General features: G+C 45.4%; 1 protein-coding gene across 1 annotated transcript in view; it reads left to right on the top strand.

The window, feature by feature from the left end:
* Window positions 1-25,741, top strand: part of LOC145348462 (disintegrin and metalloproteinase domain-containing protein 12-like) — a 313,921-nt gene that overhangs the window by 107,495 nt on the left and 180,685 nt on the right. Inside the window, exons 7-8 of the mRNA XM_080196650.1 lie at window positions 5,533-5,598; window positions 18,513-18,584. Of these exons, the coding sequence (XP_080052776.1) occupies window positions 5,533-5,598; window positions 18,513-18,584 (138 nt within the window). The remainder of the gene's footprint in view (window positions 1-5,532; window positions 5,599-18,512; window positions 18,585-25,741) is intronic.

Raw genomic sequence — 25,741 nt, 5'->3', positions numbered from 1 at the left:
ACAAATTAGATTGAGTTTTTTTGAAGGGGTAACCGAGAAGGTAGATGAGGGCAGTGCAGCTGATGTTGTCTACGTGGACTTTAGCAAGACCTTTGACAAGGTTGTTGTGCAAAGTTAGATCTCATGAGATCCAGTGTACAGTAGCCAAATGGATACAAAATTGGCTTGATGACAGAAGACAGAGGGCGGTAGTAGAGGGTTGCTTTTCAAACTGAAAGCTTGTGACCAGCGGTGTGCCTCAGGGATCAGTGCTGGGTCCACTATTATTTGTCATTTACATTTATGACTTGGATGTGAATTTAGGAGGTATAGTTAGTAAGCTTGCAGATGACACCAAGGTTAGTGGCATAGTTGACAGTGAAGAAGGTTAACTTAGATTGCAACACGATCTTGATCAATTGGGCCAGTGGGCTGACAAATGGCAGATGGAGTTTAATTTAGATAAATGCAAAGTGATGCATTTTGGTAGATTGAACCAGGGCAGGACTTACTCAGTTAATGTTTAATTGAGTTCTGTTAACTTTAACAATTCTGTTAACTTTAGGATAGTAATGGACAAGGATGAGTGTTGTCCTACAGGTCGGGTGCTGAATTGGGGGAAGGCTAACTATAGCCGGATTAGGCAGAAATTGGTGGCTGTTGATTGGGAGAGGCTGTTTGAGGGTAAATCCACACCTGGCATGTGGGAGTCTTTTAAGGAGCAGTTGATGGACCTGCAGGACAGACATATGCCTGTGAAAAGGAAGGATAGGAAAGTTAGGATTCGAGAGCTGTGGATAACCAGGGAAATTGAGGATCTGATCAAAAAGAAAAGAGAAGCGTACATTAGGTCCAGGCAGCTAAAAACAGACAGAGCACTGGAGGAATACAGAGAAAATAGGAAGGAACTCAAATGGGGAGTTAGAAGGGCAAAAAGGGGTCATGAACTGTTCTTGGCAGACAGGATCAAGGAGAATCCTAAGGCATTTTATTCATATGTTAGGAACAAAAGAATTGTCAGGGAAAAAATCGGACCTCTCAGGGACAAAGGAAGGGAATTATACGTAGAGCCTAAGGAGGTATAGGGAGATCCTAAATGAATACTTTGCATCCGTGTTCACAAAGGAGAGGGACGTGTTGACTGGGAGTATCTCAGAGGGAAGTGTTGACCCGTTAGAGAATATCTCCATTACAAGGGAGGAAGTGCTAGGTTCTTTAGGGAACATTAAAACTGACAAATCCCCACAGCCTGATGGCATTTATCCTAAACTGCTCAGGGAGACAAGGGATGAAATTGCGGGGCCTCTGATAGAAATCTTTGTCTCTTGGTTGTACACAGGTGAGGTCTCTGAGGGTTGGAGGATAGCAAATGTGGTACTGTTATTTAAGAAGGGTAGCAAGGATAACCTGGGTAATTATAGGCCGGTGAGCTTGATGTCCATGGTAGGGAAATTGTTGGAGAGGATTCTTAGAGATAGGATGTGTGCGCATTTAGAACGGAATAATCTCATTAGTGATAGACAGCATGGTTTTGTAAGAGGGAGGTCATGCCTCACAAATTTGGTGGAGTTTTTTGAGGAGGTGACAAAAATGATTGACGAGGGTAGAGCCGTGGATGTCATCTATATAGATTTTAGGAAAGCTTTTGACAAAGTCCCTCATGGCAAGTTGGTGCAAAAGGTTGAATCTCATGGGATAAGAGAGGTGGCTGGATGGGTAGAATATAGAACATAGAACACTACAGCACAAACAGGCCCTTCGGCCCACAAGTTACGCCGATCGTATCCATACCTACCAGGCCGATCTGTAACTCTCAATCCCATTAAATCCCATCTACTCATCCAGAAATCTCTTAAAAAGACCCCAACGAGTTTGCCTTTACCACCACCAGCGGCAGCCAATTCCACTCACTCACCACCCTCTGAATGAAAAACTTACCCCTGACATCTCCTCTGTACCAGCTCCCCAGCACCTTAAACCTGTGTCCTCTCGTAGTGACCATTTCAGCCCTGGGAAATAGCCTCTGAGAATCCACCCTATATAGATACCTCTCAACATCTTATAAATCTCTATCAGGTAGCCTCTCAACCTTCGTCTCTCCAGGGAGAAAAGACCTAGCTTCCTCAACCTATCCTCATAAGGCATGCCACCCAATCCAGGCAACATCCTTGTAAATCTCCTCTGCACCCTCTCAAAAGCTTCCACATCCTTCTTGTAGTGAGGCGACCAGAACTGCGCACAGTACTCCAAGTGGATTGAGAACTGGCTTGGCCATAGAAGACAGAGGGTAGTAGTGGAAGGGTCTTTTTCCGGCTGGAGGTCTGTGACGTGTGGTGTTCCGCAAGGCTCTGTACTGGGACCTCTGCTATTTGTGATATATATAAATGATTTGGAAGAAGGTGTAACCGGTGTGATCAGTAAGTTTGCAGATGACACAAAGATGGCTGGACTTGCAGATAGCGGTGAACATTGTCGGAGAATACAGCAGGATATAGATAGGCTGGAAAATTGAGTGGAGAAGTGGCAGATAGAATTTAGTCCAGATAAATGCGAAGTGATGCATTTTGGTAGGACTAATGTAAGGGGGAGCTGTACAATAAATGGCAGAACCACGAAAAGTATAGATGCACAGAGAGACCTGGGTGTGCAAGTCCACAGATCCTTGAAGGTGGCAACACAGGTGGAGAAAGTGGTGAAGAAGGCATATAGCATGCTTGCCTTTATAGGATGGGGTATTGAGTTTAAAAATTGGAGTCTGATGTTACAGCTGTGCAGAACGTTCGTTAGGCCACATTTGGAGTACTGCGTCCAGTTCTGGTCGCCACACTACCAGAAAGTCGTGGAGGTTTGGAGAGAGTGCGGAGAAGGTTTACCAGGATGTTGTCTGGTATGGTAGGTCTTAGCTATGAGGAGATATTGGGTAAACTGGGGTTGTTCTCCCTGGAAAGACGGAGAATGAGGGGAGTCCTAATTGAGGGGTATGGATAGAATGAACAGTGGGAAGCTTTTTCCCAGGTCGGAGGTGACAAACACGAGGGGTCACAGGTTCAAGGTGAGGGGGCGAGGTTTAACTCAGATATCAGAGGGACGTATTTTACACAGAGGGTGGTGGGGGCCTGGAATGCACTGCCAAGCAGGGTAGTGAAGGTGGACACACTGGGATCGTTTAAGACTTATCTGGATTGTCACATGAGCAGACTGGGAATGGAGGGATACAGAAGAATGGTCTAGTTGGACCAATAAATGGCACAGGCATGGAGGGCCGAAGGGCCTGTTTCCTCTGCTGTATTGTTCTTTGTTCTAATGGTAGGGCACTAGGGAGAGTTATACAACAAAGTGATTTAGGGATTTAAGTTCATAGCTCCTTCAAAGTGGAGTCACAGGTGGACAGAGTGGTGAAGAAGGCATTCAGCATGTTTGGTTTCATCAGTCAGAACATTGAATACAGAAGTTAGGACGTCTTGTTGAAATTGTACAAGACATTGGTGAGGCCACACTTGAAATTCTGTGTACAGTTCTGGTCACCCTAATACGGAAAGGTATTAAAATTATCAGATGAGAAAAAGTGCAGAAAAGATTTGCTAGGACGCTGCCGGGATTTGACGGTTTGAGTTATAAGGAGAGGCTGGATAGATTGGAACTCTTTTCTCTGGAATGTAAGAGGCTGAGGGATGATTTATTGAGGTTTATAAAATAATGAGGGGCAGTGATCAGTTAGACAGTCAACATCTTTTCCCAAAGGGAGGGAAGTCTAAAACTAGAGGGCATATGTTTAAGATGAGAGGGGCAATTTTTTCACACAGAGGGTGGTGAGTTTTGGAACAAGCTGCTCGAGGTAGTAGTGGGTATAATTTTGTCTTTTGAAAAGCGTTAAGACAGTTATATGGGTAAGATGGGTAGAGAGGAATATGGCCAAATGTGGGCAATTGAGACTAGCTTAGTGGTTAAAAAAAGGGGACAGCATGGACAAGTTGGGCCGAAGAGCCTGTTAACATGCTATAAACCTCTATGACACTATAACGGAAATACATTATAACTGAAGTTTCTCATCCTGGAACCATTCTTGTAAACCTGTTCTGCACTCTTTCCAATGCATTTATGTTCTTCGTAGAATGTGCTACCCAGAACTACACAACACTCCAGCTACATCTAGCTTGTTTTACTTCAGCATAATCCCCTTGCTCTTGTACTGTATGCCTCTATTTTTAAATCTCAGAACATTTATATGCTTTATTAACTGCTCTCTCCACCTCTCCTGTTACCTTTGATAGTCTTTGTACATTTACATTCAGATCCATCTGCTCCTGCATTCCTTCCAAAACTGTCCCCCTCTTTTTACCTCATCTGTTTATTTTATTTCTGCTGAAATGCATCACTTCACAATTCTCCACGTTGAACTTCATCTGCCACCTGTTTGCTCACTCCTTAAACTTGTCTTTGTCCTTTGTTCTAGGCTGCACAGTGGTTAGCCCTGCTGCCTCATCGCGCCAGGGACCTGGGTACAATTCCCAGCTTGGGTCACTGTCTGTGGAGTTGGCAGATTCTCCCATTTCCTTGTGGGTTTCCTCTTGGTGCTCTGGTTCCCTCTCACAGTCCGAAAGACGTGCTGGTTAGGTGCATTAGCTGTGCTAAATTCTCCCTTAGTTTACCTGAACAGGCACCCAAGTATGGTGACTGGGGATTTTCATAGTAATTTAATTGCAGTGTTAATCTAAGTGTATTTGTGACTAATAAATTAAGTCTATCTTTTTTTCTAAGTCCTGCATTGTCCTCCTCACAATTTATAATCCTTGCAAGTTTTGTGACGTCTACTAATATCTATATCATTAGTATATACCAGGGAAAGCAAGTATCCCAATCCAAGCCCTAGGGAAAACCACATCAAATCTTTCTCCAGTCTGAAAAATATTCATTAACTATTACCTCCTGATTCCTATTATTCTGCCAATCTTGTAGCCATATTGCTGTTGTCTCTTTTATTCCATTGTACCATTTCTTACAAGTCTGTTCTGTACACCATGTTGAATTCCTTCTAAAAATCCATATACATCACACTAATAGTATTACATTCATTGAAAGTTAGTTAAACACTATTTCTCCTTTAAAAATCCATGCTGGCTCTTTCTTTGAACCCACATTTTTTTTCATGTGACTGATGATTCTATCCTGAGTAATCTTTCTAGATGCTTCCCCACCATTGTAGTTAAGCTGACTCTTCTTTACCTCACTGAAGTTGGCTTTCCGGCAGCCAAGTGTTCTTACTCTGGATTGTTCTTTGTCCTTCTTTGTTGTCAGCATATGATCCAATAATCACTGTCTCTAAAACGTTTTCTGACTGACGCTTGATCCATTGCACCTGCCTCTTCCCATGAACTACGTTCAAAAATGATTTCCACCCCTCGTTCTTTTAATCAGTAATGCAGGGACAGGACACCTTTGTGTAAAATAGAAAGGTGGTTGAGGCCCTGTGACTTGGTTTATGATTGGATTCCCTCCAACCAGGGCCACTTTAGAATTTCACCTCAATCTGAATGAGTTTTTTCTCTTTTCCAGATAAAAAGGGGTTTGCTAGACGAGCCGAGGCGTATCGAGCTAGTCCTTGTGACGGACAATTCACTGGTGAGTGTTTTGACTGAACGTATTGAAAATGAGTTATTGATTTGATTTATTATTGTAACATGTATTCGTATACTGAAAAATATTATTCTTTCACACTATACAAAGCATATTGTTCACAGAGAAGAAAACAAGAGAGTGGAGAATGTAGTGTTACAGTCATAGCTGGGGTGTAGAGAACATAAAAACTAGGAGCAGGAGTAGGCTATCTGGCCCCTCGAGCCTGCTCCGCCATTCAGTAAGATTATGGCTGATCTTTTCATGAACTCAGCTCCACTTAACCGCCTGTTCACCATAAAGTTTATCTATCTTTGCCTTAAAAACATTCAATGAGGTAGTCTCAACTGCTTCACTGGGCAGGGAATTCCACAGATTCACAACCGTTTGTTTGAAGAAATTGGTCCTCAACTCAGTCCTAAATTTGCTCCCCCTTATTTTGAGGCATGCTGCTCGTTCTAGTTTCATCCACCAGTGGAAACAACTTCCCTACTTCTATCTTTTCTATTCCCTTCATAATCTTATGTTTCTATAAGATCTCCCCTCTTTCTTCTGAATTCCAGTGAGTCGACCCCAGTACTCCAGATGTGGCCTCACCAGCACCTTATTCAGGTGCAACATAACCTTGCTGTTTTTAAACTCCATCCCTCTAGCAATGAAGGACAAAATTCTATTTGCCTTCTTAATTATCTGCTGCACCTGCAAACCAACTTATTGTGATCCCTGCACAAGGACACCCAGGTCCCTATGCATAGCAGCATGCTGAAATGTTTTACCATTTAAATAATAGTCAATTTTGCTGTTATTCTGACCAAAATGGATGACCTCACATTTACCAACATTGTACTCCATCTGCCAGACCCTTGCCCACTCACTTAGACTATCTGTACCCCTTTGCAGACTCAAAGAAGATTGACTTAATGCAAGGTAGTTCCATCCAAAAGGGAAGAATCTGCTCTTGAATGCATTGGTACACGACCTCAGACTTATGTATCTTTTTCCCAACAGAACAAGATGGAAGAGAGAATGTCCGGGGTCCGTGGGGTCCTTAGTTAGGCTAGCTGCTTTCTATAGCTGATTCTCCACCTCATTCCTGTATTCTGTTTCATCATTACTTGAGATCCGACCCACTATGGTGGTGTCGTCAGCAAACTTGAAAATCAAATTGGAGGGGAATTTGGCCGTAAAGTCATAGGTGTACAAGGAGTATGGTAGGGGACTGAGAACACAGCTTTGTGAGGCACCGGTGTTAAGGATGGTCGTGGAGGAGTTGTTGTTGCCTATCCTTACTGATTATGGTCTGTGAGTTAGGAAGTTCAGGATCCAGTTGCAGAGGGAGGTGTCAAGGGGCAGACAACAGAGTTTGGAGCTGAGTTTTGTAGGAATAATGGTTTTAAAGGCTGAGCTGTGGTCAATAAATAGGAGTCTGACATTGGTGTCTTTGTTATCTGGGCGTTCCAGGGTTGAGTGCAGGGTCAGGGAGATGGCATCTGCAGTGAACCCGTTGTGGTCATAGACAAGCTGTAGTGGATCCAGCCAGCCCGGGAGGCTGGAATTGATTTGTGCCCTGACTCACCTTTTGAAGCACTTGGAGGCATCGAGTCATAGAGGTTTACAGCATGGAAACAGGCCCTTCGACCCAACTTGTCCATACCGCTTTTTTTTAAACTCCTAAGCAAATCCCAATTGCCCGCATTTGGCCCATTTTCCTATCTTACCCATGTAACTATCTAAATGCTTTTTAAAAGATAAAGTTGTACCTGCCTCCACTAGTACCTCTGGCAGCTTGTTCCATACACTCATCACCCTCTGTGTGAAAAAAAAATTGCACCTCTGGACTCTTTTATATCTGTCCCCCCTCACCGTAATTCTATGTCGTCTAATTTTAGATTCCCCTACTTTTGGGAAAAGATATTGACGATCTATCTTATCTGTGCTCCTCATTTTGAGGATGTGTCTAAACACATTGACAAAGGAAGAGCAGTAGATGTGGTTTATATAGACTTCAGCAAGGCGTTTGATAAGGTGCCCCATGCAAGGCTTATTGAGAAAGTGAATTGGCATGGGATCCAAGGGGACATTGCTCTGTGGATTCAGAACTGGCTTGCCCACAGAAGGCAAAGAGTGGTTGTAGGTGGGTCCTTTTCTGCATGGAGGTCAGCCACCAGTGAAGTGCCCCAGGGATCTGTTCTGGGACCCTTGCTCTTCGTGATTTTTATAAATGACCTGGATGAGGAAGGTGAGTTGGTGAGTTTGCCGATGACACAAAGATTGGAGTTGTTGTGGATAGTGTGGAGGGATGACAGAAGTTGCACCGAGACATTAATAGGATGCAAGACTGGGTGGAGAAGTGGCAGATGGACTTCAGCCCAGGTAAGTGTGTGTTGATTCATTTTGGCAGGTCAACTATGATGACAGATCATAATATTAAGGGTAAGACTCTTGGCAGTGTGGAAGATCAGAAGGATCTTGGTGTCCGGGTTCATAGGACGCTGAAAACAGCTTCTCAGGTAGAGGCTGTGGTTAAGAAGGCGTATTGTGTACTGGCCTTCATCAATCGAAGAATTGAGTTTAGGAGAGCTAATGCTGCAGCTTTATAAGACCCTGGTCAGACCCCACTTGGAGTACCGTACTCAGTTCTGGTCGCCTCATTACAGGAAGGATGTGGAAGCCGTAAAAAGGGTGCAGAGGAGATTTACAAGGATGTTGCCTGGATAGGGGAGCATGCCTTATGAGGATAGGTTGAGAGAGCTTGGTCTTTTCTCCTTGGAGTGACGAAGGATGAAGAGTGACCTGTTAGTGGTGTATAAGATGATGATAAGTATTGATCGAGTGGATTCTCAGGGATTTTTCCCAGGGATGAAATGGTTTCCACAAGAGGTCACAGGTTTATGGTGCTGGGGAGTAGATACAGAGGAGATGTCAGTGGTAGGTTGTTCACTCAGAGGATGGTGGGTGCGTGGAATGGGCTGCCGGCAGTGATGGTGGAGGCGGATTCGCTAGGTCTTTTAAGACACTTTTGGATAAGTACAAAGAACAAAGAAAGAACAAAGAACAACACAGCACAGGAAACAGGCCCTTCGGCTCAACGAGCCTGCGCCGCCATTTTAACAATGTGCTTTTCCTCCTCCACCCTTGACCCATGTCTATGTTTATGGTACATCCATTGGAAACCAGATTAAGGGGAGAATAATTTAGGGACAATTTGTTTCACCAATCAGCCTAATAGCACATCTTTGGGGTGTGGGAGGAAACCGGAGCACCCGGAGGAAACCCACGCAACCACAGGGAGAATGCGCAAACTCCCACAGACACTGGCCCAAATCCATGTATCTGCACAGCAAACAGTGACAGTCACTGAGCTGTCGTGGTGCCCATCTGCTGGTCCAGTTTAAGCATACACAAACGACGTGAAGTACTAGGTTACTCTCGAAACATCCAAGAGCAGCCCACGCACGACCCACCGCGTGTGTGCCCCTCGTTAGACAACAAGGTGGACCGAAGACAACAAGGTGGACCGAAAGTACATGGAAATTAGTAAGATGGAGCATTATAGGTCAGCCTAGTCGGTACCGACATGTTCAGCGCACCTTGTGGGCTGAAGGGCCTGTTTGTGCTGTAGTTTTTCTATGTTTCTATTATTTTATCGACCTCTAAGGTCACCGCTCAGCCTCCTACACTACAGAGAGAAAAATCCCAGTGTATTCAGCCTCTCCTTATAACTCAATCCATCAAGTCCGGTAGCATCTTAGTAAACCTTTTCTGCATTCTTTCCAGTTTAATAATATCCTTAATGTAATAGGGTGACCAGAATTGCACACAGTATTCCAAAAGTGGCCTTACCAATGTCTTGTACAACTTCAACAAGACGTCCCAACTCCTGTATTCAGTGTTCTGACCAATGAAACCAAGCATGCTGAATGCCTTCTTCACCACTCTGTTTACCTGTGACTCCACTTTCAGGGAGCTGAGAACAAAATTCCATCTGTCACTTAACCGCTCATTTGACCATTCTGTCTGTATCTTCTTGAAGCCCCAGACACTCTGCCTCACTTTTGACCACGCAGCCAATCTTTGTATCAACCACAAACTTACTATTCTTACTCCCCACATAGTCATCTCTGTCATTTATATAAATGGCCAATAAAAGGAGGCCCAATATGCCATTGGTCACTGTCTTCCAGTCACTAGAGTAGCCTTCTGTCATCTCCCCCTGTCTCCTGCAACTGAGCCAATTTTCAATCCATTTATCAAAATAAAGTTTGTTTATCAATGTTACAAGTCAGCTGACATTAACATTGCAATGAAATTACTGTGAAAGTTACCCAGCATCCCATGTACATTTGCTTTTATAAGCCTCCCATGTGGAATCTTGTCAAAAGCTTGGCTGAAATCCATATAAACTACATTGACTGCACTGCCCTCATCTACACACCTGGTCACCACCTTAAAAAATTCAGTTAAATTTGTGAGGTATGTCATCCCTCTGACAAAACAGGATTACAGAGTATTGGGCTAATGGAAAGACTCTTGGTAGTGTGGATGAGCAGAGAGATCTTGGTGTACATGTGCATAGATCCCTGAAAGTAGGCACCCAGGTTGATAGGGTTGTTAAGAAGGCGTACGGTGTGTTAGCTTTCATTGGTAGAGGGATTGAGTTTCGGAGCCGTGAGACCATGTTGCAGCTGTACAAAACTCTGGTGCGGCCGCAGTTGGAGTACTGCGTACAGTTCTGGGCACTGCATTATAAGAAAGATGTGAGGCATTGGAAAGGGTGCAGAGGAGATTTGCCTAGTACGGTGGGAAGGTCTTATGAGGAAAGGCTGAGGGACTTGAGGTTGTTTTCATGAGAGAAAAGAAGGTTAAGAGGTGACTTAACTGAGGTATACAGGATGATCATGGGATTGGATAGGGTGGACAGTGAGAGCCTTTTTCCTCGGATGGTGATGGCTAACACAAGGGGACATAGCTTTAAATTGAGGGGTGATAAATAGAGGACGGATGTCAGAGGTAGGTTCTTTACTCAGAGGGTAGTAAGGGCGTGGAATGCCCTGCCTGCAGCAGTTGTGGACTCGCCAACTTTAAACATAAGAACATATGAAATAGGAGCAGGAGTAGGCCATCTAGCCCATCGAGCCTGCCCCGCCATTCAATCAGATCATGGCTGATCTGAAGTGGATCAGTTCCACTTTCCCTCTTTCTCCCCATAACCTTTAATTCCCTTGTCTGTCAAAAACCTATCTCCCCGTGACTTAAATATATTTAGCAAGGTAGCCTCTACCACTTCAACAGGCAAAGAATTCCAGAGATTCACCACCCTTTGAGTGAAGAAGTTCCTCCTCAACTGTTCTAAACTACGTCCCCCCTTATCTTGAGGCTGTGCCCTCTAGTCCTGCTGTCCTTTCTGAGCGGGAAGAATCTCTCTACCTCTACCCTATCCATCCCTTTCGTTATCTTATACGTCTCTATAAGACCCCCCCTCATCCTTCTAAAGTCCAACGAGTACAGACCCAGTTAATTTAGTCTCTCTTTATAGTCTAACCCCCTCATCTCCGGTATCAGCCTAGTGAACCTCCTCTGCACTCCCTCCAAGGCCAAAATATCCTTGCGCAAGTGCGGCGACCAAAACTGCACACAGTACTCCAGCTGCGGCCTCACCAGTGCCATGTCCAGTTGCAGCAAGACCTCCCTGCTTTTATATTCAATCCCCCTCGCTATAAAGGCCAGCATCCCATTTGCCTTCTTGATCACCTGCTGCACCTGCAGACTGGGTTTTTGCGACTCATGCACAAGGACCCTCAGGTCTCTCTGCACAGTCGCATGCTGCAGCTTTTCGCCCTTTAAATAGTAATCCCTCCGACTATTACTCCTGCCAAAATGGATAACCTCACACTTGCTAACATTATACTCCATCTGCCAGGTCCTCGCCCACTCGCTCAGCCTATCCAGATCCCCCTGCAGACTTTCCACACCCTCCACGCAATTTGCTTTTCCATTCATCTTCGTGTCATCAGCAAATTTCGTCACCCTACTCTCAGCCCCCTCCTCTAGATCATGAATATAAATGATAAATAGCTGAGGCCCCAGCACTGATCCCTGCAGCACTCCACTAGTTACCAACCGCCAATCAGAATAGCATCCATTGATACCAACTCTCTGCCTCCTATTAGACAACCAATCCTCTATCCACGCTAACACCTTACCCCCAACTCCATGCCCCCCAAACCTTCTGAAGCAACCTTTTGTGCGGCACCTTATCAAACGCCTTTTGAAAATCGAGAAACACCACATCCACCGGTTCCCCTCTGTCTACCACACTAGTCACATCCTCATAGAAATCCAATAAATTTGTCAAGCACGACTTCCCCTTAACGAAACCGTGCTGCACCTGCTCTATCAAACAATTCTTTTCGAGGTGCCTCGCTATTTTTTCTTTGATGACGGATTCAAGCATTTTTCCAACAACAGACATTAAACTAACCGGCCTATAATTCCCTGCCTTTTGCCTGCTACCTTTTTTAAACAGGGGCGTAACATTAGCCGTTTTCCAATCTTACGGCGCTTCCCCGGAATCCAGCGAAGTTTGGTAAATAATCACTAAGGCATCCATTATCACTTCTACCATCTCCTTCAGAACCCTTGGATGCATTCCATCCGGTCCTGGGGACTTGTCCACCATCAGTCCCGCTAGTCGATCAAGCACTACCTCTCTAGTAACAGTAATCGCATTCAGGCCCTCAACTCCTACCATCCTTCTACCTTTAATATCCGGCAAACTATTCGCGTCCTCCTCCGTGAAGACCGAGGCAAAAGACTTATTTAAGGCCTCAGCCATTTCGTCATCTCCCACCACTAAATCCCCCCTCTCATCCTCTAAGGGTCCAACATTCACTCTAGCCAGCCTCCTCTTCTTTATATATTTGTAAAAACTTTTACTGTCCTTTTTAATATTTAGTGCTAATTTAGCTTCATACTCTATCTTTCCTTTCTTTATCAACTTCTTAGTCATTCTTTGTTGATTTTTAAACCCTTCCCAATCTTCTACTGGCCTACTACTTTTAGCCACTCTAAAAGCATCAGCTTTTAGTTTAATACTCTCCTTTATTTCCTTCGATAACCACAGCTAGTTATCCCTTTTCCTACATTCCTTCTTTACCATTGGAATATATTTCTGCTGAGCACTGAAAAAGATCTCCTTAAAGATCCTCCACTGTTCCTCAGTCATCCTACCGACCAGTCCACGTCCCCAGTCCACATTTGCCAGTTCCTCTCTCATCCTATCGTATTCCCCTCTGTTCAAACAGAGGACACAGGGCATTCAAATAGTCATTTAAGGCCATTCAAATGGTCATTGGATAGGCATATGGATATTGGAATAGTTTAGGTTAGATGGTCATTAGATTGGTTCCACTGGTCGGCGCAACATCAAGGGCCGAAGGGCCTGTACTGCGCTGTAATGTTCTATGTTCTATGTACCCCTAGATCTCTTTGTTCTGTAACTCTCCCCCATGCCCTCCCATTAACTGAGTAATTCCTGCCCTGGTTCAACTAAAAAACTGCATTACCTCTCATTTGTCTAAGTTAAACTCTATCTGCCATTCATCAGTCCACTGGCCCAATTGATCAAGGTTCCGTTGCAATTGGAGATAACTTTCTTCACTGTCCAGTATGCCACCAATCTTGGTGTCATCTGCAGACTTACTAACCATGTCCCCTATAATCTTATCCAAATCATTAATAGAAGTGACAAAAAGCAGTGGGCACGGCACTGATTCCTGAGGCACACCGCTGGTCACAGGCCTCCAGTTTGAGAAACAACTCTCTACAACCGCCCTCTGGCTTCTGTCAAGAAGCCAATTTTGTATCCATTTAGATACCTCACTCTGGATCCTGTGAGATTTATCCTTATGCAACAATCTACCATCCAGTCAAAGGTGTTGCTGAAGTCCAGGTAAACAACATCAACTGCACTGTCCTCATCTACCTTCTTGGTTACCCCTTGAAAAACATTCAATTGAATTTGTGAGAATAATTTTCCACTCACAAAGCTGACTGTCCCTAATCAGTCCTTGCATCTCTAAATGCCTGTAGTTCCTGTATCTCAAAATACCTTCCAACAACTTACCCACCACAGATGTGAGGCTCACTGGCCTGTATTTCCCAGGCTTTTCCCTGCAGCCCTTTTTAAACAAAGGCACAACATTTGCCACTCTGTAATCTTCAGGCACCTCTCCCGTGACTATCGATGATTCAAATATCTCGGCCAGGGGACCCACAGTTTCCTCCCTAGCCTCCCACAATGTCCTGGGATACACTTCTTCAGGTCCTGCAGATTTATCTATTTTGATGCACTTTAAGACTTCCAGCACCTCCTTCTCTGTAATATGTACACTCCGCAAGACATCACTATTTATTTCCCCAAGTTCCCTAACATCCATAACTTCATAATGATGAGGGTTGTGCAGTACATGCTGGTGCCGCTTCACTGGTAGTGTCCTTGGAGGATTCTTCAGAACCTCCCTCAAACGAGTACAGACCCAGTCTCTTTAGCCTCTCTTCATAGTCCAACCCCCTCATCTCTCGTATCAGCCTCGTGAACCTCCTCTGCATTCCCTCCAAGGCCAGTATACCCTTCCACGAGTGCGGTGACCAAAACTGCACACAGTACTCCAGTTGCGGCCTCACCAGTACCCTGTACAGTTGCAGCAAGACCTCCCTACTTTTATATTCTATCCCCCTCGCTATAAAGGCCAACATTCCATTTGCCTTCTTGATCACCTGCTGCACCTACAGACTGGGTTTTTGCGACTCGTGCATAAGGGCCCCCAGGTCCCTCTGCACCGTAGCATGCTGCAGCTTTTCGCCTTTTAAATAATAATCACTCTGACTATTATTTCTGCCAAAGTGGATAACCTCACACTTGCTGACATTATACTCCAAGCGGGTAGGCCCTGGTCAGCTTCGGTGAATCTCGGGCCTGCTTCTTCAAAGACATCTTTGTGGTGTAACTGGTTGTGTGTCCATTCCTGCAGCTTATATACAGCTCTGGCTTATTTGGGGAAGTCTTTTTATTACAGAACAGTACAAAATACGGATGCAAAAGTGCATGACAAGTTATCAAGATTACATTTAACAATCAACAGATAACCACGTTAATCACATTTAACTACAGTGGTACAAACGTGATGGATGGCTGGCATGTGTTGCGAGTTGTCTATAGCAAGCCTTCAAAGCTGCAGATAACTCACAACAGCATATAAACCAGCAAAATTCTGGATAAACATTACCGATGACTAATACCATCCATTAACCAATAACATACAAGTACTACCCCTCATTAAGAAAGGGTTCATTATATGCTATCTTTTCCAGAGCATTGTGCTGTTAATACGCCTCTTGAATTATAACCATCAAATAATATTATAGCAACTAACGCACTAAAAAACACATGAATGCTTATTTGTTACCCTCCAGGGCATTGCCTCCTGAGATGAGACCAGTGATACCTGTACGGGGTGGGGGGGAGGGGGCGGGGGAGCAATGAGGCCAGCGATGTGTGTGCGGGGGAGCGGGAGCAGCAATGAGGCTGATGTCTGTATTGGGGGCAGTGATGAGGCCAACAATGTCTGTATGAGGGGCAGTGATGAGACTAGCAACATATGTATTGGCGGGAGGGCGGCCAGCGATGGGAGCAGCAATGGGCCAGCGATGTCTGTATTGGGTCGGGGAGGAGGAGGGATCAGCAATGAGCGATGTCTGCATGGGTGGGGATGGGGGTAATGATGAGGCCAGCGATGTCTGTATGGCCGGGGGGTGCGGGGGAACATAGAACATTACAGTGCAGAACAGGCCCTTTGGCCCACGATGTTGCGCCGACCAATTAAAAAAGCAATGACCCTCTAACCTAAACCAATCCCTTTCCATCCATAAACCTATCCACGGATCTCTTAAACGCCCCCAAACTAGGCGCATCTACAACTGCAGCAGGCAGGGCATTCCAATCCCTCACCTCCCTCTGGGTAAAGAAGCTACCCCTGACATCCGTCCTATAACTACCACCCCTTAATTTAAAGCTATGCCCCCTCGTGCTAGCTTTCTCCATCCGAGGAAAAAGGCTATCACTGTCCACCCTATCTAAACCTCTAATCACCTTGTATGTTTCAATAACGTCCCCTCTTAGCTGCCTTCTTTCTAACGAAAACAACCCCAAATCCCTCAGTCTCTCCTCATAGGACCTCCCCACCATACCAGGCAACATCCTGGTAAACCTCCTCTGCACCCTCTCCAATGCCTCCACATCCTTCCTATAATGTGGGGACCAGAACTGCACACAATACTCCAAGTGCGGCCGCACCAGAGTTTTGTACAGTTGCAACATGACGTTGCGGCTCCTAAATTCAATCCCCCTACCAATAAACGCCAAGACACCGTATGCCTTCCTAACTACCTTATCTAGTTGATTCCCAACTTTCAGGGATCTATGTACACATACACCTAGATCCCTCTGTTCATCAACACTATTCAGAGTCCTACTGTTAGCCCTATACTCCACACATCTGTTATTCCTGCCAAAGTGAATTACCTCACACTTTTCCGCATTAAACTCCATCTGCTACCTCTCGGCCCAGCTCTGCAACTTGTCCAAGTCTCTCTGTAAACTATGACACCCCTCTTCACTATCTACCACTCCTCCGACTTTGGTGTCATCAGCAAATTTGCTGATCCACCCAACTATACCCTCATCCAGATCATTTATAAAAATTACAAACAGCAGTGGCCCCAAAACAGATCCCTAACGCACACCACTTGTAACCGAACTCCATGACGAATACTTTCCATCAACCGACACCCTCTGTCTCCTATCTGCTAGCCAATTCCTGATCCAATTAACTAAATCACCCTCAATCCCATACATCTGCATTTTCTGCAGGAGCCTTCCATGGTGAACCTTATCAAACGCCTTACTAAAGTCCATATATACCACGTCAACTGCCTTACCCCCATCCACCTCTTTGGTCACTTTCTCAAAAAACTCAATAAAGTTAGTAAGGCACGACCTACCCTTCACAAAACCGTGCTGACTATCTCCAATCAATTCATTACTCTCTAAATAACTATAAATCCTATCCCTAATAATTTTTTCTAAAACTTTGCCCACAACAGAAGTAAGACTCACCGGTCTATAATTCCCGGGGAAGTCTCTGTTCCCCTTCTTAAACAGTGGGACAACATTCGCTGTCCTCCAATCCTCTGGCACTCTACCTGTGACCAACGACGATCTGAAGATCAGAGCCAGAGGCTCTGCAATCGCCTCTCTTGCCTCCCAGAGAATCCTAGGGTAAATCCCGTTCGGCCCAGGGGACTTATCTGTTTTCAAACCCTCAAGAATATCTAGCACATCCTCCTTATCAACTGCAATACTATCCAGTTTACAACCCTGTAACCCAGTGTTCTCCACAGATACATTTATGTCTCCCGCGTGAATACCGAAGAGAAATATTGGTTCAGTGCCTCTCCAATCTCTTCCGGTTCCACACACAACTTCCCTCTGCTGTCTGTAACTGGCCCTAATCTTGCCCTAACCAACCTTCTGTTCTGAACATATCTATAGAATGCCTTAGGATTCTCCTTAATCCTATCAGCCAAAGTCTTCTCGTGTCCTCTTTTAGTTCTTCTTAACTCACTCTTTAACTCCCTCCTAGCCAAAGGGGTGGACAGGGTAGCAATGAGGCCAGCGATGTCTGTATAGATGGGGTGGTGGGTGGTTGTCAGTGATGAGGCCAGTGATGTCTGGATGGAGGGTGTGCATCGTGATCAGGCCAGCGATGTCTGTATTGGGTAGGGGAGGGGGGGAGAATGGATCAGCGATAAGGCTAGCGATGTCTGTACGGGTGGGGGTGAGGGGTGCGGGGTCAGTGATGAGGCTACCGATGTCTGTATGCGGGTGGGGGGATGTGGGCAATGATGAGGCCAGCGAGGTCTGTATGGGGGTGGGGGTGTGTGGGTAACGATGAGGCCAGCGAGGCCTGTATGGGGGTGAGGTTGTGTGGGTAATGATGAGGCCAGCGAGGTCTGTATGGGGGATGGGGTCCAGTGATGAGGCCAGCGACGTGTGTGTGGGGGGAGGGGCAGCGATGTCCGTGGGGGTTGAAGGGCAACAATCTGGCTGCTGAGAGATCTTTTCTGCAATCTCCCAGCGATGTGCGCATGTGTGAATTCCTGCTTATCCCACTGATTTCAGGCTCAATGGCATGAATCAAGCGGTTATTGGATAGGCACATGGAGCACACCAGAATGATAGGGAGTGGGATAGCTTGATCTTGGGATCGGACTTAGCTCAGCACAACATTGAGGACCGAAGGGCCTGTACCGTGCTGTAATGTTCTAAGTTTCTATGTCTCTGTATTTCTGTCTAAGTCAGTACATGGCTGTGTATAGATAAACATTGATTCTTGCTGCACTCCACTAGTTGCAGAATGCCAACTTGAAAACACCTGTTTATGTTTTTTGAAAGTTACGTACGCTACCTCAACTCAGTGTCCTTGAGCGAGCATACTCATTCGATCTTCAAAGCATGTGGATAAAGATTCAACCCAGTTTCCATTTTGTTAAACCACAGTTTTCTCAAAACATAGTTTGATTCTCTGAGAGTGTGAAGAGGATTTCCTTGTTCATTGATTCACATTTTTGGACTTCAGGCTAAAAGCCTGTAAGTTCCCATTTTCTCTCTTTCTTCTATTTTAAAGAGTGGTGTAACACTTGCTAGCTTTAAATCTATGGGATCACTCTCGGATCTAGGGAATTTTCAAAAATCATGCAGAATGTATTGAATGAAATGGCAGCATGTGTGGGATCATGGAGAATGTAGGTAGAGTTATTTTACTCATAGAATCATTGGAAATCATTTGGTTTGATTTCAGTATCAGCAAATGAGGAATGATAGAGCTGCTGTGGTGCGGCGATTGATTAACATTGCCCATGCGATGGATCTGGTGAGTACAGAAATTGTTCTTGTAATAGTGTCAGGTTGTTATCCATAATGGTGTTGAAAACTTCACCATGTTAGCATTCTCTTGGGTAAGAGCAATCCAAAGGCACTCAGTCGACTCTTGACACCAACAGCGCTGGATACCATGCATCCAATGCAAGGTCCTTAATTACTTGTGCACAAGGAGAACTCTCAAATGGCCAACATTGAATTACCGGAGCGGTTCTGAGGTTACAGATAAACAGCTCAGCAGTTATAGTCAATTACAACAAATCAGGAACAAGAGATTTTTCACATCTTTCACTGACTTACATATTTGCCAATTAAATCCCTACCTTTTGCCCTTTCTCATTCGATAAAAAATTGACTTCTGCTAATCCTTCATTTGCATAGCATAACCTCATATCTTGCCTTTCATATTTCTTATGGAAAAAAATCTGGTTTTGTTCAATCTCTGATGAAGGCCGAAAAAGAAAAATATTATGGAGCTTGTGAAGACATAGCGTAGACTGATTCCTTTTGTTGATAAACATTTTCCACTACTGTATTCAGAAAGCATGAATTTTTTAATTTGAACACTTTAACTTCTGCACAATTTAACTTCCAAACGATGAAACTTCAAACTGAACTATTTAATTTCCACACTTCCCTCCTTTTTGTCCTTTAAGGACAACCTTTTGGGCCCTCCACGAGCTCTATGTGCATTAGTTTTCTAAATTCTTCTTCAGCAAATTTGTAGGCTGGAAGGAGACGGGGAACTGGGCTATGGATAGGATCACGAAGGCGCCAAATAGAACGGATGTAGCAAGAGACAGGCTGAATAAATACATACAGGGCAATGAGCAAGGCCAGGCCCACAACAAGGTATTTGAAAAGAGTATTGAGGAAGCCTCCACACCACCAACAAGATAGGGAGCCAACCCTATCAGTCGAAGTGCTTTCTCGAAGCAACTGAGTGCAGGAGGCATGCCTGTTCCTCGATAGTATGCACATCGGTCTCAATCCTATAATCCTCATTGATGTAGACGCAGCATGACTCCCCCTTGTGCTGCTTGCAAGAGATCAAGGGCCATGTTCCTGAGGAGCAGCATTTGTTCCTGAGGAGCAGTATCAAGAGGCAGCGATTTTTGGGCGTGTGAGGAGGCAGCAAAAAAGGTAAATTTTTCTGTTTATATTGTTTAACTTTTTATTTCTAGTTTAAAGTCGCGAGTTTCGGCGGTTTTTTTTAAATTAGTTAGAAACCGGAAGTCGTCACTAGGACGCTTACCGGTAGTTGTAGTTTTTTTTTTCTCGGGTTTATAAGCACCTACCTCCGTGTATCGGCCTCATTGTTCCTGAGGAGCAGTATCGAGAGGCAGCGATTTTTGGGCGTGTGAGGAGGCAGCAAAAAAGGTACATTTTTCTGTTTATATTGTTTAACTTTTTATTTCTAGTTTAAAGTCGTGAGTTTCGGCGGTTTTTTTTAAATTAGTTAGAAACCGGAAATCGTCACTAGGACGCTTACCGGTAGTTGTAGTTTTTTTTTTCTCGGGCCCCTAACCCTATAAATTAGCGCAGAGAGGATACCCGATCCTCTACACTGGTAGAGAATCCCACCCTCCTACTTCCTCTAACCTAATTATAAGTGTGGGGAAGTTTTTTTTATATTTTTATTTTGCTGCTGGTAACTGTTTCAGGGATGGCAGTTCAGGCAGTAAGCTGCATCTCCTGTGGGATGTATGTGGTGAGGGACTCCAGTAGTGTTTCAGGTGATTTTACTTGTAGGAAGTGTGTTAGATTGCAGCTTCTGGAGGAGCGTGTAAAGGAGCTGGAGGTGGAATTAGAGGAACTCCGCATAATTCGGGAGGCGGAGGCGGACATCGATAGGAGTTATAAGGAGATAGTCACTCCTAGAAATGAGGCTTGGGTCACTGCCAGGAAGAGGGGAAAGAAGCAATTGGGGGGACAATCCCCTGGGGCTGTTCCCCTCCAAAATAGGTTTTCGGTCCTGGAGGCTACAGTTGAGGAGGAATCAACTGGGGATAGCCAAAGGGAGCAGGTCTCTGGGGGTGAGCCTATTGTAAAAGCTCAGGTGGTTAGGGGATGTAAAAGATTGGGCCTCGTGATTGGGGACTCCACAGTTAAGGGGACGGATAGGAGAGTCGGAAGTAATGGTAGGGACTCAGGGCTGGTGTGTTGCCTACCCGGGGCTGGGGTCCGGGATGTATCGGAAAGGGTATTCAGGACTCTTAGGGGAGAGGGAGATCAACCCCAAGTTATAGTTCATGTGGGGACGCATGACATAGGGAGGTTAAGGGGAGGGGATATTAAGCAGAGATTTATGAAGTTGGGGTGGAAACTAAAGGCCAAGTCAGAAAGAGTGGTTATCTCCGGACTCTTGCCTGTGCCACGGGACACTTTAGAGAGGAATAGAGAGAGGGAAAATTTGAACTCGTGGCTGAGGGGATAGTGCAGGAGGGAGGGGTTCAGGTTCTTGAGCAATTGGGGCTCATTCTGGGGAAGGTGGGACCTCTATAAGAGTGATGGTCTACACCTGAATCAGAGGAGAACCAATATCCTGGGGGGTAAATTTGCAAAGGCTATGCAGGGAGGTTTAAACTGATTCGGAGGGGGGGTGGGATCCTGAGTAGAGGGGGTGAAAGTGAGGGGGGCAGAGATGGGGACTGCAATGCACGGCATTGTGGGGGTGGGGCAGAGCAGGGTTTGAAATGCGTATACTTTAATGCGAGGAGTATTCGCAATAAAGTGGATGAACTTGCAGCGTGGATCAGTAGCTGGGACTTTGATGTTGTGGCCATTTCAGAGACATGGATAGAGCAGGGTCAGGAATGGTTGTTGCAGGTCCCGGGGTTCAGATGCTTTAGTCGGAGTAGAGAAGGAGGTAGAAGGGGGGGAGGGGTAACATTATTAGTCAAGGACTGTATCACAGTGTCAGAGAGGAAGTTTGATGAAGACTTGTCTGTTGAGGTAGTATGGGCGGAGATTAGAAATAGGAGAGGAGAGGTCACCCTGTTGGGAGTCTTTTATAGAACTCCTAAAAGTTCTAGAGAGGTTGAGGAAAGGATTGCGGAGACGATCCTGGTTAGGAGTGAAAGTAATAGGGTAATTGTTATGGGGGACTTTAACTTTACTAATATTGATTGGAATTGCTATAGCTCTAGCTCGTTAGAGGGGTCAGTTTTTGTACAAAGCGTGCAGGAAGGTTTTTTGACTCAGTATGTAGATAGGCCAACTAGAGGTGAGGCTATATTGGATTTGGTGCTGGGAAATGAGCCAGACCAGGTGCTAGACTTGGAAGTTGGTGTGCATTTTGGTGATAGTGACCACGATTTGGTTATGATCACCTTAGTGATGGATAGGGATAGGCATGAACCTCGGGTCAGTAGTTTTAGCTGGGGGAAGGGTAATTATGAGGCTATTAGGAGAGAATTAGGAAGCATAGGTTGGACTAGGAGATTACAGGGACTGGGAACGTCCGAAATGTGGAGTTTTTTCAAGGAGCAGCTACTGCGAGTCCGTGATAGGTATGTCCCTGTCAGGCAAAGAGGAATTGGTAGATCTAGGGAACCATGGTGCACTAAAAAAGTTGATTCGTTGGTTAAAAAGAAAAAGGAGGCTTATGTTCGGATGAGACTTGAGGGCTCAGGTAGTGCACTAGAAAGCTTTAGATTGGCTAGGAGGGAGTTGAAGAGTGAGTTAAGAAGGGCTAAAAGAGGACATGAGAAGACTTTGGATGATAGGATTAAGGAGAATCCTAAGGCGTTCTATAGGTATGTGAAGAACAGAAGGTTGGTTAGGGCAAGATTAGGGCCAGTTAGAGACAGCAGTGGGAAGTTGTGTGTGGAACCGGAAGAGATTGGAGAGGCATTGAACCAATATTTCTCTTCGGTGTTCACTCAGGGGGACATGAATGTAGCTGAGGAGGACACTGGGTTGCAGGGGTGTAAAATAGACAGTATTGCAGTTGATAAGGGGGATGTGCTGGATATTCTAGAGGGTTTGAAAATAGACAAGTCCCCTGGTCCGGACGGGATTTACCCTAGGATTCTCTGGGAGCCAAGAGAGGTGATTGCAGAGCCTCTGGCTCTGATCTTCAGGTCGTTGTTGGTCTCTGGTATAGTACCGGAAGATTGGAGGATAGCGAATGTTGTCCCATTGTTTAAGAAGGGGAACAGAGACTTCCCCGGGAATTATAGACCGGTGAGTCTTACTTCTGTTGTGGGCAAGGTTTTAGAAAAAATTATTAGGGATAGGATTTATAGTTATTTGGAGAGTAATGAATTGATTGGAGATAGTCAGCATGGTTTTGTAGCGGGTAGGTCGTGCCTTACTAACCTTGCTGAGTTTTTTGAGAAAGTGACCAAAGAGGTGGATGGGGGTAAGGCAGTTGACGTATATATGAATTTTAGTAAGGTGTTTGATAAGGTTCACCATGGTAGGCTTCTGCAGAAAATGCAGATGTATGGGATTGAGGGTAATCTAGGAAATTGGATCAGGAATTGGCTAGCAGATAGGAGACAGAGGGTGGTGGTTGATGGTAAATATTCGTCATGGAGTTCGGTTACGAGTGGTGTGCCTCAGGGATCTGTTCTGGGGCCACTGCTGTTTGTAATTTTTATTAATGATCTGGATGAGGGTATAGTTGGGTGGATTAGTAAGTTTGCTGATGACACCAAAGTCGGAGGTGTGGTAGATTGTGAGGAAGGGTGTCATAGTTTGCAGGGAGACTTGGACAGGTTGCAGAGCTGGGCCGAGAGGTGGCGGATGGAGTTTAATGTGGAGAAGTGTGAGGTAATTCACTTTGGTAGGAATAACAGATGTGTTGAGTATAGGGCTAACGGGAGGACTTTGAATAATGTGGATGAACAGAGGGATCTAGGTGTATGTGTACATAGATCCCTGAAAGTTGGGAATCAAGTAGATAGGGTTGTTAAGAAGGCATACGGTGTCTTGACGTTTATTGGTAGGGGGATTGAATTTAGGAGTCGCAGCATCATGTTGCAACTGTACACAACTCTGGTGCGGCCGCACTTGGAGTACTGTGTGCAGTTCTGGTCCCCACATTACAGGAAGGATGTGGAGGCTTTGGAGAGGGTGCAGAGGAGGTTTACCAGGATGTTGCCTGGTATGGAAGGGAGGTCCTATGAGGAGAGACTGAGGGATTTGGGGTTGTTTTCGCTAGAAAGAAGGCGGCTAAGAGGGGATCTTATTGAAACATATAAGATGATTAGAGGTTTAGATAGGGTGGATAGTGATAGCCTTTTTCCTCGGATGGAGAAAGCTAGCACGAGGGGGCATGGCTTTAAATTAAGGGGGGGTAGTTATAGGACAGATGTCAGGGGTTGGTTCTTTACCCAGAGGGATTGGAATGCCCTGCCTGTTGCAGTTGTAAATGCGCCTAGTTTGGGGGCGTTTAAGAGATTGGTGGATAGGTTTACGGACGAAAAAGGATTGGATTAGGTTAGTGGGTCATTGTTTTTTAACTGGTCGGCGCAACATCGTGGGCCGAAGGGCCTGTTCTGCGCTGTAGTGTTCTATGTTCTATGTGGTTCTGAAGTAACACCTAAAAAGGGACTGAATCTCCAACTGCAGGCCCTGAATGGCATCCATGGAAATATTAATAATTGCCTTTTCTAATTCTGAAACTCCAAGACCTGGAAGTCCAAACTAGTGGAAACTGATGTTACAGGTGATTAGTGGGTTTGGAACTGACCGCTTCACAAAGCTTTGATGGTTGTGAATAGATCATAGATCATAGAACACTACAGTGCAGAAAGAGGCCCTTTGGCCCATTGAGTCTGTACCAAACACAATCCCACCCAGGCCCTACCCCCATATCCCTACATATTATGCCCACAAATCCCTGTAACTTATGCATCCCTAGACACTGAGGGGCAATTTCTTAGCATGGCCAATCAATCTAACCTGCACATCTTTGGACTGTGGGAGGAAACCGGAGTACCCGGAGGAAACTCACGCAGACAAACGTGCAAACTCCATTCAGACAGTGACCCGAGCCGGGAATCAAACCCAGGATCCTGGAACTGTGAAGCAACAGTGCTAACCACTGTGCTACCATGCTGCCCAAGGGAGGGAGTGGATGAATAGGTTCTTGACCCCAAACGCCTCGGGGATCATGTGACCTATGGTGCAGGTGCTGACCCACTCGACAGGGAGGGTCTTGTAGGCTCCATCCCCACAAAGCCAGAACGCGCCATTGCAAACAAGGGTCAGTTAACAGAATATGAAGTTTTGGCAAAGGGTGAGCCAATAATGGGTATGGGGAGTTTTCTCCTGGACGTACCAATGGATATAACAAGTCTAACTGAGACATAGGTCCCTTAGGGCTACTTAGTCTGCACGTCTGGACCGATTCCCATGATCACAAGGCCCTGATCCCTTGAGATAGATGCAGTCAGAAGGCCAGACGGTCATGAGACCGTTGATGATGAGGTGTGACGCTGGCAATCGCACTCACCCTGGTGTTGTGGAGTTCAGCCTTGGAAGCGGGGGGGGCCTGAGTGATGCATGAGGGATTGTTAGTTGCGCAATCCCAAAAGGATGTCGTGGGACCAGACAGATCGCGGAAGCGGAACCGGGCTTCTTGATTGTCGTAATCAGCAAGGTAAGTACAGGAGTTCAATGGAAGATCACCCAACCGAATGTCCCCATGGGCATAGTTCCTCCTAACATGCGGCCATGCCAATGTCTTAATGGCCACAGGGTTGGGTTATTGCCTTCAGGTAGGTGCCCGTTGGATGAAGATTACCAAAGCTTCCACAGACACTCAGTGTTTGTAGGGGGAGCACAAATTGCATTTTTGAGGAGGTGAGGGTGGCAGGGAAGTGAGTACAGAGCCAACATTGGGTCTGGTTGCCCTATGAAGTCTCAGCCTTGATCCTTCGAATTGTAGAATTCCAAGAGGATAAGACGTAAAAGAATAGGACTATCAAATGTGACAGTGGGAAAGTTTGTATGGAACCGGAAGAATTAGCAGAGGTACTTAATGAATACTTTACTTCAGTATTCACAGTGGAAAAGCGTCTTGGTGGCTGTAGTGCAGACTTGCAGCGGACTGAAAAGCTTGAGCATGTAGACATTAAGAAAGAGGATGTGTTGGAGGTTCTGAAAAGCATCAAGTTAGATTTGTTGCCGGGACCA

This window comes from Carcharhinus amblyrhynchos, chromosome 1 (assembly GCF_965287045.1).
Source record: "Carcharhinus amblyrhynchos chromosome 1, sCarAmb.v2.hapA, whole genome shotgun sequence".
Classification (NCBI taxonomy): Eukaryota; Metazoa; Chordata; class Chondrichthyes; order Carcharhiniformes; family Carcharhinidae; genus Carcharhinus; species Carcharhinus amblyrhynchos.
This window is presented reverse-complemented; position numbering and strand designations above follow the sequence as displayed.